The sequence below is a fragment of the Idiotropiscis lumnitzeri genome, chromosome 16, assembly GCF_059441095.1.
Source record: "Idiotropiscis lumnitzeri isolate Australia: NSW breed Sydney's pygmy pipehorse chromosome 16, RoL_Ilum_1.0, whole genome shotgun sequence".
Taxonomy (NCBI): domain Eukaryota; kingdom Metazoa; phylum Chordata; class Actinopteri; order Syngnathiformes; family Syngnathidae; genus Idiotropiscis; species Idiotropiscis lumnitzeri.
In genome coordinates, this window is record NC_142406.1 from 12,014,182 (window position 1) to 12,027,231 (window position 13,050).

At 40.5% G+C, this 13,050-nt stretch overlaps 1 protein-coding gene across 1 annotated transcript in view; it reads left to right on the forward strand.

The window, feature by feature from the left end:
* Window positions 1-10,337, forward strand: part of trappc9 (trafficking protein particle complex subunit 9) — an 82,342-nt gene extending 72,005 nt beyond the window's left edge. The window contains exons 22-23 of the mRNA XM_088319292.1: window positions 8,931-9,154; window positions 9,943-10,337. Coding sequence (XP_088175418.1) covers window positions 8,931-9,154; window positions 9,943-10,122 — 404 coding nt within the window. The 3' untranslated portion in view covers window positions 10,123-10,337. The remainder of the gene's footprint in view (window positions 1-8,930; window positions 9,155-9,942) is intronic.
* The last annotated feature ends 2,713 nt before the right edge of the window (window positions 10,338-13,050 follow it).

Below are 13,050 nucleotides of genomic sequence, written 5' to 3' on the forward strand. Positions count from 1 at the left end.
GTAAATCGAAACGATAAGGTTGCAAAAGTGTGCACACCCTCTTATAAGTGGAGATGGTTCAGTGTTGAGAATGAACCAATTGCATTCAATCTCATGTTAAGTGGCTCCAATGAACTCATTGACTGCCATTGACGGCAAAAGACGTTCGACGTTTACCCGGCTGGTCGTCAATGAGTTAACCCCTCGTAATGAATTTCCGATGTTTCGGTTGGCTTTTCTCAATCTCAGCCGAACTTTCCAAATTCCACTGCCGGTTGCTGATTATTTGACTGGCAGATGGATATTTATACAGGACGAGACTGAGCCTCACTGATTGTTTGCCTTTTTCCTACTCGACGGCCGACCTCTCACCCCCCCCTCCTCACCCCCCCTCCCTCCCCCCCTCAACCGTTGAAAGCAGCCACTGTAAAATGGCCGCGTTTGAAATTCTATCGCCTCAATCGACTAAGCGAGTCGAGTTTAATGGCAATTTGACCCATATTGGTCTGGTTTGAAAGCATGGAATTTGTCTTTTCGTGTAATGATGCTGTGGGCTTGTAGATGGGAGAGACTGGAAGACTCACAGAAAGGCGTAGAAGGGGTCGTCTTTGGGCTAGTTCCCGTAAAGATATTCAGAACTCGAGAGCGCAGTTTAAATTCTGCGTTGAGCATTATTTTGCTCCGTACGCTCTCGCTCCGGCAGCTTAGACAAGCTTTGCTTTTCTTTACTCGTGAAGCTGTGAGTATTTGTTTTCACTGGCACAGAAAATGAAGCCCACTTGCCCTTTCGCGCTCTCCCCCGTCGGGGCGTGCGCTCCGTGTAAGCAAGTGTAAAGCGACTGATGAGGAAGCCAGACACTTGCTAGGGATATATTCTGTCTGCGCTACCCATGTGACTTACAATTAAAAACTGCCCTCCATCATTTTTAGAGGGCATTATTTGATGTCTGACTTTTGAGCCAGGATGGAACCGTTGCTCCAGAATGCAAATGGCCGCTCGATTTCTAACACGATGCCCCACCATTCTCGTTTCTCTCTTTTTGACTGTGGACAAGCAACGAAAGGGCAAAGGCACTTGCATTTTTGTTGTCCAGTTTTGTTTGGAGTATGTGGGCATTTTTACATTCAAAGTAAAAAGTTCCACTGGACTCGGAATGGAAATTGTTCGTCACAATTGTTTATTGCTAAATTTAGAACTATGTATTTAGGGCTGCTCGATTATGAAAAAATGTTAATTACGATTATTATACGTTTTCAAAAATGTAGTGCCTGCCTCCCAAAGACGTATTTATACGTCTTAGCCTTTTTTTTCTTTTTTTTTTCGGGTCCTAGCTCCGAGTTTTTATAGCATTAGACCACATTATTCTTTTGGCCTCGCAAAATCAGTCAAAATCCAGAAAAACGCTGGTATTGAGGGGTTTCCTCCAGTGAAAATTTCTGGGATTCAATGAGTTTAGGGAATAATTGAAGTCACGATTATTCAAACTATTATTCATTTTTTTGGTGCAAAACAAGAAAATGTTAAATGTCAAAAATATGAAGACAAATCCAATTCTTTGAAACATTGTAATTATTTCAGGTCCCAACGCACATTTTAAAATGATTAATTATTTTTAAATTAAAAAGGGGACAATATTCTATATTGTATAAACAAACATTTCAATATATAATTTCAATAAAAATAAAAATTGAAGTCTAATAGAAATCTGTATATTGGTAATTGGTTTTTTTTTTTTATGATTATGCCAATTTTATAATGGTTGAATGTAATAATCTTAATCGTAATTCATTTCCGATTAATTGTACAGTGCTTTCCCCATGTCCCACGACATAACAAAACGCAAATACACTGTACCTCGTCCCCCCCCCCCACTTTTGTGAGCGTTGTTTTCTCCTCTTTGAGTTGTGGTAAAACAGCTACAGTCACCAATTTTCTTATTTTACTTCGCCTTTTAAAATGCAATCAGGAAAAACAACGCAAATACAGTGATTTATTCACGGTTATTTATTTATTTATTTATTTTTTGCGGGTGTCGCTTTGGAAACAGTTCAATCTCGGCGGCTTCATTTCACGTCTTTGGACCGTCTACCTGACAAGCGGCGTCTGGAGCAATTTTCCGAGTGTCTCGTCTCCGGCCACCCTCTCGCAAGACTTCCGCCTCGATTGGCTATGACAGAAGCGCATCAATAAACCAGTGCGTGGTAGTAACTCGGTTGCCCTCATTGGCAAAGATGTCTGGGCCACTTTGGAGGCAGTGCTCACTCCGGTTGTATTAAAGCTGAATAATTAAAAGAACGACAAGGGAAAATGGAGGTAGCAGACAGAAACTTTGCATCATCTAAACTCCGGATATTGATTAGTTTATTCCCCGTCTGTTTATAAAGTCGTTTTTTTTTTTTGGTTTGTTTTCCTGAGAATAAAACCAAATCCAATCCAAATTCCTACCTAAATGTCACAATCCAGCAGTTTTGGATTATCATTTTCATGACCGCACGCGTCTGTCGCGTTCCTAATTTCGCCGCTAATGTGGTTATCAGAGCGTAAACACGTAACGGCCACTAACCAGCAAGCGTCGATTCAATTCAGTCCGTGACACGTTTATATCGTTTTTCAATAAAAGCCGAACATAATGCGGCGAATTAATGTTGCACTTATTTCAGGGCTGTTGCATATGATTGCCGTTAGCGAATGACGAGTGTGTGCAAAAAGGCCAGATGTCGAGGAACTCATGGACCTGGATTTGGCGTCTGCTCTTCTTTTCAAGCACATTTTTAGATTTTTTATCGCTTTACATAAGAAACTTGAGGAGACCATATTCTGAACGAACGATATGTTTTTTTTTAGAATAATTGATACCGCCAAGAACATAACACAAGAATTCTTATAAACCTAAAAAAAAGCATTAAAAATGACGCGTCTTTATCTCGCCAGGCCCGATCGGAAAATTCTGACGCAATGAGTGCAGTCTGTTACCTGTTTGTTTTTTTTTTTTTGGTACGTTTTGTTCACGCTCGGTTCTAATTTAATTCCGAGTCACGGAAAAGCGGGTTTGCATCTTTTGGGGCCTTTTTGCAGGAGATTTTGCATTATTCAGCCATTAATCACTCGGAGGAGTGATGCGACTCCGCCGATATGAGATGATTCTATTTAGATTGCATCTAAAAAAATAAATAAATAAAAATAAAAAACCCTTCTCTGAGAACGCCGTTTCTGCTGCAGCCAGACGCTATCAGTCAAATAGTTTTCGAAAAATTGCGATCTCGGTAATAATATACAAAAAGTGGACTCGTTAACTTTTTTAACTTGTTTGTGTAATTATGCTTTGCCTCTTTACAAATATATTTTTTTTAAACGACATTTAACTGTCAACCCCACAAAAGTTCGCAATTCAAGCTTTCACAAACAAAAGCGAACCCCCCTCGTAATATGTCGCCGGTGATTAGTGTTGTTTTTGGAAAATAACATCAAAATGTACAAGAGTTGTTTTTTGTTTTAATGAGATGACTGCGTCTCATCAATCCTCAATGAATCATGTGCAGCCCAGCAGGTGACTCAAGTCATTTTTCAAAGACATTGATTGCCATTTGTTCTGTGGAGGAAATAATAATGTCGTCGCGAGCTGTCTTTAGTGATTTGCCCCCAGGTGTACTTGTGACAGCTCATTACCTTTGCCGTTGCGCTTCCCCGAGAATTCGCCGCCGAACTTAGTTTGGAGACACTTTTACCTGCTTTATTGATCATTTGAACGTCGTTCCTCAAATTATGGCGGTTCCGGTCGTAAATGCCGAGGCTGTCCGAATCCTTTTGATCAACAATAATGTTGCTGTACCTAATGTTGTGACCAGTCAATTTTTATTTTCTCTGATGGCCTTGTGTTTTTTTTCCTCGACATGCTGGAAGATGAACCCATTCACTGCCATTGACGAGTATAGAAGCCAAAATGTTTTTATTTATTATTTATTTTATTATTTGATTTATTTTAAACCCTTATTTTATTTTATTGTATTTTTAATTTTATTTTTCTGTATTTTATTTTATTTTTTTTTTATTTATTTTTTTTCGTGCCACAGCAGATTATGAGTGGGTGAATCGTCTGGGCTTTTGTGGTTCTCCCTTTTTTTTTTTTTTTTGGATAACAAGAGCAAATGACATTGCCTTCAAGTGCGCCTTTAGCTCATGCCTGGGAAATCCTCTTCATGTCATCTGTGTCATCAGGAGCAATTTTGACATGCTTCCCGCCTCCCACGTGATGGCTTGCGCGACTGAAATGCAGCCCGGAATATCGGCAAAGCACCAAGCCTGCATTAAGGCGAACGCACGGTCGGGTGGCGTGAATTCATAAAGCAGTGGCTTTGATTTGTTTTTATTTAATAACTGAAGTTAAAAAGAAAATGCCCAGGTTCATTATATCCCAAAAATGTGGATGTATTAAATTCATTAAAAATGAACTAAACCCCAAAAATATGCCAGCTCAAGTACAAACACGGTTACATTTGGACCCCCTGCTGTTTCCCTCGTTTTTGCTGGCCCTGAGTTCCACTTAAAGAAATCTTATTTCACTGCTCGGCTGCATTATTGTAACGCACTTTATTTTGGAGTCAGCCAGTCCTCCTTCAAGCGTTTCCAGTTGGTCCAAAATGCGTGCGTCTACTTTTATTCAAATCAATTTCTTTGACGATGCAATTGACTGACGGCCGATGCGCCTTTAGCCTGACGTCGGCTTGGATGGACTTGCGCTAACCCACGACCCTCATGTGGACGCAAATAGGTGGGCGGATTGTTGTTTGACTGCGTTTAAATGCCCGAAGCACTGATAGCTGCTATTAAGAATCGTAATAATAAATCACACGTTAGAGTCGCGTCAGTTGCGATTGCTCGCAATCTTGCTCTGATTGTTATCAGCGTAACGGAAGCTCGTCATGCAAATGGGTCATTTTGGGCCATTAAACAAACAGCGGACATGTCGGCAAAAAGCTGGTCAATACATTATTGTGAAGGAAATTCCGGTTATCTATACATACTTAAGTTTTATTGTTTGCAGGTAAAATCCATTTCATTTGCATAATTAGGGTGGCGATGTATCAAGCGAGCAGGCGGGCAAGCGGAGCCGAGTAATGAGGCAAGGGAAAGGGAGTGAATGTGCGGCTAGGCATATGACAGCAGCCATGTTTAGACCTCGCAACTCTCAGGGGAGGGTGGCTGCTAATGACTTAGATTTATTTTTATTTTTTTATTTTTTTATTTTATTTTTTTTGCAAACAATCTTCTTTGGAATCATACCGTATGGTAGCACTGACTTCAAGGCAAACAACTTATTTATTTATTTATTTATTTTTTATTTATTTATTTATTTATATATTTTTTTATTTATTTTTTTATTTTGTATTTATTTATTCATTTATCTATTTATCTATGTATTTTTGTATTTATTTTTCTATTTATTTATTTATTTATTTATTTTTGTGTTTGTAAATTTATCTATTTATTTATTGCAAAGCAATCAGATCACGCCGCATTTTACCAAGATGACAGAAGAAAGCCCAAACATTTGGGATATAGTCGTCCAAATTGGATCGGCATTGATTTTTGTCTTGCAGTCGATGCGGAAGGGCCAGAACGCTGAGTTCCTGCTTTCTGTTCATGAAACTCCCGACAGCGTTGTTGTCATGCTAATTCAGAAGCTAATATTTCCCGCTCATGGCGATCAATAGAAATATATCCAGTCTACCCATTTTGTTCAGAAATGAATGAGAGAGAGTTTTATTTTCAGGACAGTTTAAAGTTAACGATGCATATGTATTGATTGCCGTTGCTATTTTGTCAAACATACAAATGAAAAAAAATAATAAATTCGTAGCTATAAGAGAGTGGCAAGGGCAAGTGTCAAGTTGATTTGAACCTTATAGAGCATGCTCTTTTTTTAAAATCACCGCCGTTTCCGATACATGTTTAATTAAAAATAAATAAATAAAAGGCCTTAGTTGCCAATTTTATGATTTCGGATTCGCATGGCTAAAACTCATGAAAGCCTCAACTTGACTTTGACTTTGGTATTCATGAGACTCGACCTGACTTTGGCGATTTGCATTTGAAAATATGCCATTTTTTTCTGTTCTCTGCGCGGTGTGACATTTGCTTTGTTTTTGAAAGAAAATCATTTTTTTGTCTCTGTGTGTGTGTGTGCGTGTGTGGGTGTGTGTGTGTAGTCCACAAAAAACTTGGCAACCCACCAGCATGCTATGATGCGTAGTACAGAGGCCAACTCATTCAAGAAGTGATGTGACCCATCTTCAGCGACACTAATCCAGTTTTTGTTTTTAAAAAAAATAAATAAATTAATTAAAAAGCTTTGCCGTGTTTGCAATTCGAACCTACGACCCCTAACAAGTAAGGCATCTAATTTGACCTGTCTCGATAAATTCCACAAAAACGGGAAAGCTACGATCACTTGACATTCTGGCAGCTAGCTCAACAGTAGCGCGTCAAACATGGAGAGATTATTATACAATTATAAAATATGTGATCGTCCGTGTGTTAGTACGTCTAACAAACGCAAAGTGGCTCACGTTGAAAATTTTAAATTAATGAATTACAAGATTGATTAATAAACACGCTGACACGTGCCAATACATTTATAAACGTGTCGTAACACAATTAATGAATTTATTAATTAATTAATTAATTACCCCCTGACGTGCCTTAAGTACGTACTCGACTCGATTAACTTGGGACTTGAAACTCGAAAAGTCTAAAATGTTCGATGTGCCCGCGAAGGACTTGAAAGATGATCACTTGGAATACCGGAAATAATTAAAAAAAAAATATTTTTATATTTCACTCGTCAAATGTCGGTCACCCTTGAAAATCCGACCCGATTGTTTCAAATCTACGTGAAGAATGAAAGAATCCAAGTGTGTGTGTGTATCCCGGAGTCCCATTGGCCCCCGCCGCGCTATTACACAGTCATAAGCCGACACCCCACCTGTCGTGACGCGCACCTTAATCCAGTTAGCGGTCGCAAATCTCCAAAGTGTTACTTTCCTTCCTCCTGCTTCGGCGAGGGGCGGAGTGTTTTCTTTCATCTCCAAGCCTCATTTTGATGAACATTTTTTTTTTTTTCTACGCAAGTGAGATGTCATCTCAGCTCCCCAACCCCTGCCTTGTTGCTGTGGCGACTCCTGCAGACGAGTGCAGCAGCATCTGGCCAGGGGCGGCACGCGGGCCCGAGCGCTTGTTACGTAACACCTGCTTGCGACTCTCAGCGCCAGAAGATTGATTAATAAACACGCTGACGCTTGCCAATACATTTATGAGCGTGTCGTAACACAATCTGGCATTTATTTGGTGACAAGTAGAGGACCTGTTGGTTCCGATTACTTTTCCACAACGATTAATAATATTTTCATTTTGATTTTGTGGAGTGATTTTTTTTTTTTTTTTTTTTTTTTAATTTTTCATAACTTTTCTGGGTATTTTAATTTATTTATTTTTATTTTTTTTTTTTCCTAACTTTTCTGGGTATTTTTTTTTTATTTTTTATCTCCAGTGGCTCCAGACTGCGTGTCGTGAGCAGCACATTATTGTCGCCGCTCTCCCGGCAGCTCCACCCCGATATCTGTCCATCTTCGCCCCCCCCTCCCCTCCTCGAAGCACTCCGAACAGCGCTGCGCTCTTTCATCGGCTTGTCACACGGCGTCAGCCGCTGTGACTCACGGTGTTTATCGCGGCCCGCGGGCGTGACACCACGGCGCGTGTGACATTTGCCGCGTGTGCGTGCGCGTCGAGTTCACTTGTTCGAATCAAATTCGCCGCGTCGGCCTCCGCAACTGGGCCAAGACGGGCCACATCGTGAGAGGTTCGCTCGGTCGGGCTTCAACTCGCTCATCCCTCGACGAAGGCGACGTTTACATTGACGCGAGGGGGGGGGGGGCATAATCGCAACTTGAGTTTGGAAAAAAAAAAAAAGTAAGTCAAGTGTGCGATGATCAGAATTTGCTTTTAACGCTTATTGATAGCCTTAAAATGCTTCTTCCATTATTATTTTTTTTTGATGAAAAGATGTTTCTAATCATGCTTTTTCAAGGTTAAAAAAAAAATGCTTTCATTTTGCCAAATGGGCTTTAATGTGCTTTAATCTTCACGTGGCGATTCATCAAAAGTAATCATCACATTTTGAAGTAGCGAGCACTAAAAATGTTTTGCGAATTAAGTGGCACCTGTGTTTACCAACTTTTTTTGAGCCAGGGTGCACAAAAAAAAAAAAAAAAAAAAAATCTCAGAGCACACAAACAAAAAATGGCATCTGGTGAAAGAGCATTGCGTTCTCTATAGTTTCATAAATTATTACACACGATTCGACGATACCTGGCTCGGCATTGGGCACATTTCTGATCTCTTCTGATAAACCAAAATAAAATAAAATAAAAAAATATATAATAAAAAATAAATAAATAAATAAAAAATACATTTAAAAAAATTAAAAAATAAAGTAAAATAAAATTTGTATACTTGATTCTATTCCTTTTATTCCAACTACCTTATTTTATATATAACTATACATTCGTTATAGAATTGCCTAATTGCTTCAAATGTGCCGAAATATTTTTTTTACGTTTGTCTGAATCTGTAATTCACAAGTCCCAGGGTACAGAAAATCACCAATCTTAACATTTCTCTAAAAGTGCTTCAATATTACATGACTACGTTTTCTGGCTCGCCGATGGGCAGCCAATGAATTATTCCATGATTATTATTTTTATTTTTTTCATTGAATCTTATTTTAACGGGATGGGAGAAGAGCTCTGAATGTTCCTCACTTCTGTTTCAAAGTGCGTTCATCAGGATGATGCCGCCGCAGGTGTTGTGGTCAAAGACGTGCAGAGTGAAAATCAGAGATATATTAAGAATTAAAAAAAAAAAAAAACAAATTCATTTTGCACCCCCTCCCCAGACGTGTTGGTGAACGGGAAGCCGTGCGACTGCGACGTCATCGCCGACTGCCAAGTGGGCGACGCCGTCTCCCTGGAGATCAAGCTTACCAATCGGAGCTTGAACGCCGTGGGCCCGCTGGCCCTCACCGTGGTGCCCTATCAGGACTACCAGAACGGGGTCCAGAACTACGACTTGGGCGACGCCGTCACCTTCATCGGCTCCAACACCTTCTGCATTGACACGGTTACTTTTTACACACTCCGCCGTGGCAATCCACTCGCAAGCGACGTTGTCGGATTCTTAGCTGTCATACAAATGTAAAAATGCTCATTTGGTGATTTGAATAGAATTTTTAAATATTTGTTAGCTTCAGTCCTCGTCTGCCGAAGCAACTTGTGCACCTCGCGTTCGTTTGTATTTATTTAAAAATTTAAAGCCGCCGCCGTAATTGCCTATTGGTAGCACACACACTTTTTGATTAGACAAGGCTATGGCCTGACTCTATTAAGCTCCTCCCCTCACATCAATATTGTTCTTGGGAACCAAAAGGCCTCAAGATGGCATCACAAACGCACTGGAAAGCAAAAGAATGCGTTTTTAGACCTTTTTAAAAAAAAATGTATCTTGTATTTATTTATGTATTTTTTATCCATTTATTTATTTATTTATTCTCTTTTATTTATTTATTTTATTTTATTTTTTCATCTTTTATGTATTTATTTATTTATTTTATCTTTTATTTATTTATTTTTTTATAAGAAGTAATTTAATCAATATTTCTTGTTTCGACTACTCTTTTTTTGGGGGGGGGCGTGTTACGCCTCCCAAAATATTTTGTGATTTAAAGTAGGAGAAGGTCACAAAAAGAAAGCATGGTTTGCGCTTGTGCCAAAAAAAAAAAAAAAAAGTTTTGATTTTTCCAGAATTGTTTGGACACGGAACCCAAACGAACTCAAAACTGAAGTGTAGACCTTTTGAAAGACAGAGCGGCATCTTTGGGCAGCTGCTCATAATTCTTCCACTTTGTGCAGGTCAAACCCAAAGAAAAGTCCATCTGCACGGGCGCTCTGCTTTTCCTCTACACCGGAGACTTCTACCTAAACATCAAATTTCAGGACGACAGCGCCGGGCGCCAGCTGCCTTTAGCCTGGTTCACGCTTCCCAGCGTCCACATCCGAACAATGGACACGCTTCTAAAGGCCGCCGCTTGACAAGCCCGCCAAACCGATTCCATTTGTGTTGATATCTGTAAATAAAGTCGACATCACACGGAAATGCTTTTCCTTTTTAACTTGAAAAGCGGGCCAGTCCATAGCGAGGAAGTACACGTTGGTAAGTTATTTCATTTTTTTTTTTTGTTTTCTGTCCAAAACGGAACTCCAGATGAATAGCTCTCATTTAAATGTAAATAAACGAAATCAACAAAGCCGTTTTCCTCGTCATTCCGAAGATTTGCGGCCGGCAGCCTTGTGGCAAAGGTAACGTTTTTGATTTTCATTTGTGTGTGTCTGTGCGGATTTTTTTTTTTTTTTTTTTTTTTTTTTACTTGGCAGCGACAGGAAAAGGACGGGATGGCGCACGGGCCCTCAAGGGGGGCTGTTACATCTTGTTGCAGCACCAAAGGAAATTTGGGATTCGGGCGGGACTTTGTTCTTTCAACGCTTGCGACTGACAGGTGAGTTAGCGTTTGAAATGTAAGTACACTGATCATTTTCACCTTTGACCTTGTCAACGAATCTGCGCGGGGATATTCTGACGCAATGGCAGTTTTTTTTTTTACATTTCATGGCAACAGAGGCGCTCCGACTCGGCGCTCAGTAGGCCACGCCCCTTAAAGATGCTCATCCCGCACAAAAACTTGTTTTGATATTTGGCTCAATTAAAATAATTAACATGAGTTACTTTGTGAATAAATTGTCTTGGAAACCGTCAGAATTTGGTGAAATTAGCAAAAGTGCATTTTTAATTTGTCAAGCATGTTAAAATTAATTTTTCGGGGTTAGTGAAGTGCTTATTTTGTGCAACAGCTGCCTGACAATATTTGTCAAAACTTTATAGGCTTTTTGAAAAAGTGATTTAAAAAAAGAACGTAGTTCACTTCATGGCAACGACAAATTCCAACAATTTAATTCACTCATTCACTACCAACCGAGTAAAAAATAAAATGGATCTTTGACGTGTTTAGCCGTCAATGGTAGTAAATGAGTTAAATCCCCTTTTTTTTTTTTTTTTTTGCTTTTTTTTTTTAAAATCAAGTAAGATGAGTGAGCTGAGGAATCCTCATCCGCTGTGTTTACTGCCCATATGCTGAGCGGTTCCCTGCATCGTGTCAAGATAACTGCACCGTCTCCATGGCAACGGAACAAACTCACGGAGCAAGCAGGAGCCGCAAGCTCGACTTGCGGACGTCGTAAAGCAGCTCTTTCGCCCTCAAGGCGCAAGTTCTACACGCCTCTTGGGGTTTTCACTTTTGGCGTCTTGCACGTTTTGGTGACCCCGTGCGGCGAGCGAACAGGTGCCCCCTCCAACAAAGTGCAAATTGGCCGACACTTTAGCACTGTGTTCCCGATATAACTCGTCAGGTGATGATGGCAGGTCAGAACCAAGCGGAGAGACTCTTAACATTGCCATGACGAGTGATCACTTAGCACAGGTGTGGGCAAACTACGGCCCGGGGGCCACATGCGGCCCGTTAAATGTTTTAATCCGGCCCGCCGAGGTGACCAAAACACTCCATCCATCTGCTCCTGGTCCGGCCCCTCTGTCAGAATTTTAGAACCCATTGTGGCCCACCAATCAAAAACTTCCATGTGACGTGAAAAGAAATGTTAAGAAAATTAGCTAAATAGAGATAATTTAAAAATCGATTCTGATCATAATTGTACCCCCACCCCCCGCGCACTTTCTAAATATTTAACCTCTGTTCGTGTTTGCGCGCGTGAGCTGTGGTCGACAGCAGCTTTCCGAATTTACTTTTTGACTTCTATATCCGTCAATGGCAGCGAATGAGTTACGTGACTTTGCTCATTGTTTATTTTACTGTGATAAGACCCGATTATATATTTTTTTATCTGTAAACGACTTAAAGGCTGCTTTGACCGGTTCCCCGTCATAATCCGAGCACGAGCAATCCTTGCCATTGCAATGTAGACGTTTCATGTACAGTAAGTGGCGTCATCGCTCACGTCTCTCGGCAAACGCGACACAAAGCGAAGAAAAAAAAAAAAAAGGTTGTTAGCGTCTATGAGCGATGGGCTTTGTCTGCGTCTATCAGCGGCGGTCGCAAAAGGGCTCCTCCATCACGGGGGGCGTCACCGCGTCTTGTAAATGACGTCATCAATCAAAAGCGTGCCGCGAAAAATGCGAGCCGAATTAGAAGACACGAGAGGGGTCATTAAAATGATCGGCCTCCACTGGTTCCTTCGCGTTTCCTTCATGTGATCGCCACGAAGGCCGGCGTATTTTTAATTTTTTTTCCACGCGTCCTGTCGCTATCGATTTGCCGCGTTTTGCTCGCAGAGAAATATATCATGAGGAGCTTGTTAGCGTTTGCCACTATTGATGTCTGACAGAGCTAACAAATCATCTCGGAGACAATGACGTATCCCCGAGCGGCCAGGAGAGCAAAATGCATGCAAGTAAATCCTCGGCGGCAAATGAGCACACATTTAAAGGAGTCACAAATTCAACTCTACATTTTGTGTTAAAAAGACACTAACGTTTTTTTAACTCTGATTTTAATAGCCATTGATTATTTTTATGTAAAAATGTCTCAACTTTTCGTAACATTTTGTTTGGCTTCCATCCAAAGTCCTGCCCCGAGATGAGAATTTGAATCATTTCAGCGTGATAAACGGAGAAACTCATACTGTAACTTCATTATACTGTAAGTCATCGCCATGGAGACAAAGCTAAGCGCTTGCCATAATTAAACTTTTTTTCTTCTGCGAGTCTCCGCCGCAAATGCATTAGGTGTTCCGTGGGCGGTCTGCGTTGGCCCGAGACTTGAGATGTTGACCACGGGGGAGTTAAATATAGGCCGTGCTTCAAGATGCTGTTGATTAGGCGGCAGTGTGTGTTGACGACTATTTGGCTGTCTTTGTCAGCACAAAAAAAAAAAAAAAAAACTACAACAACCG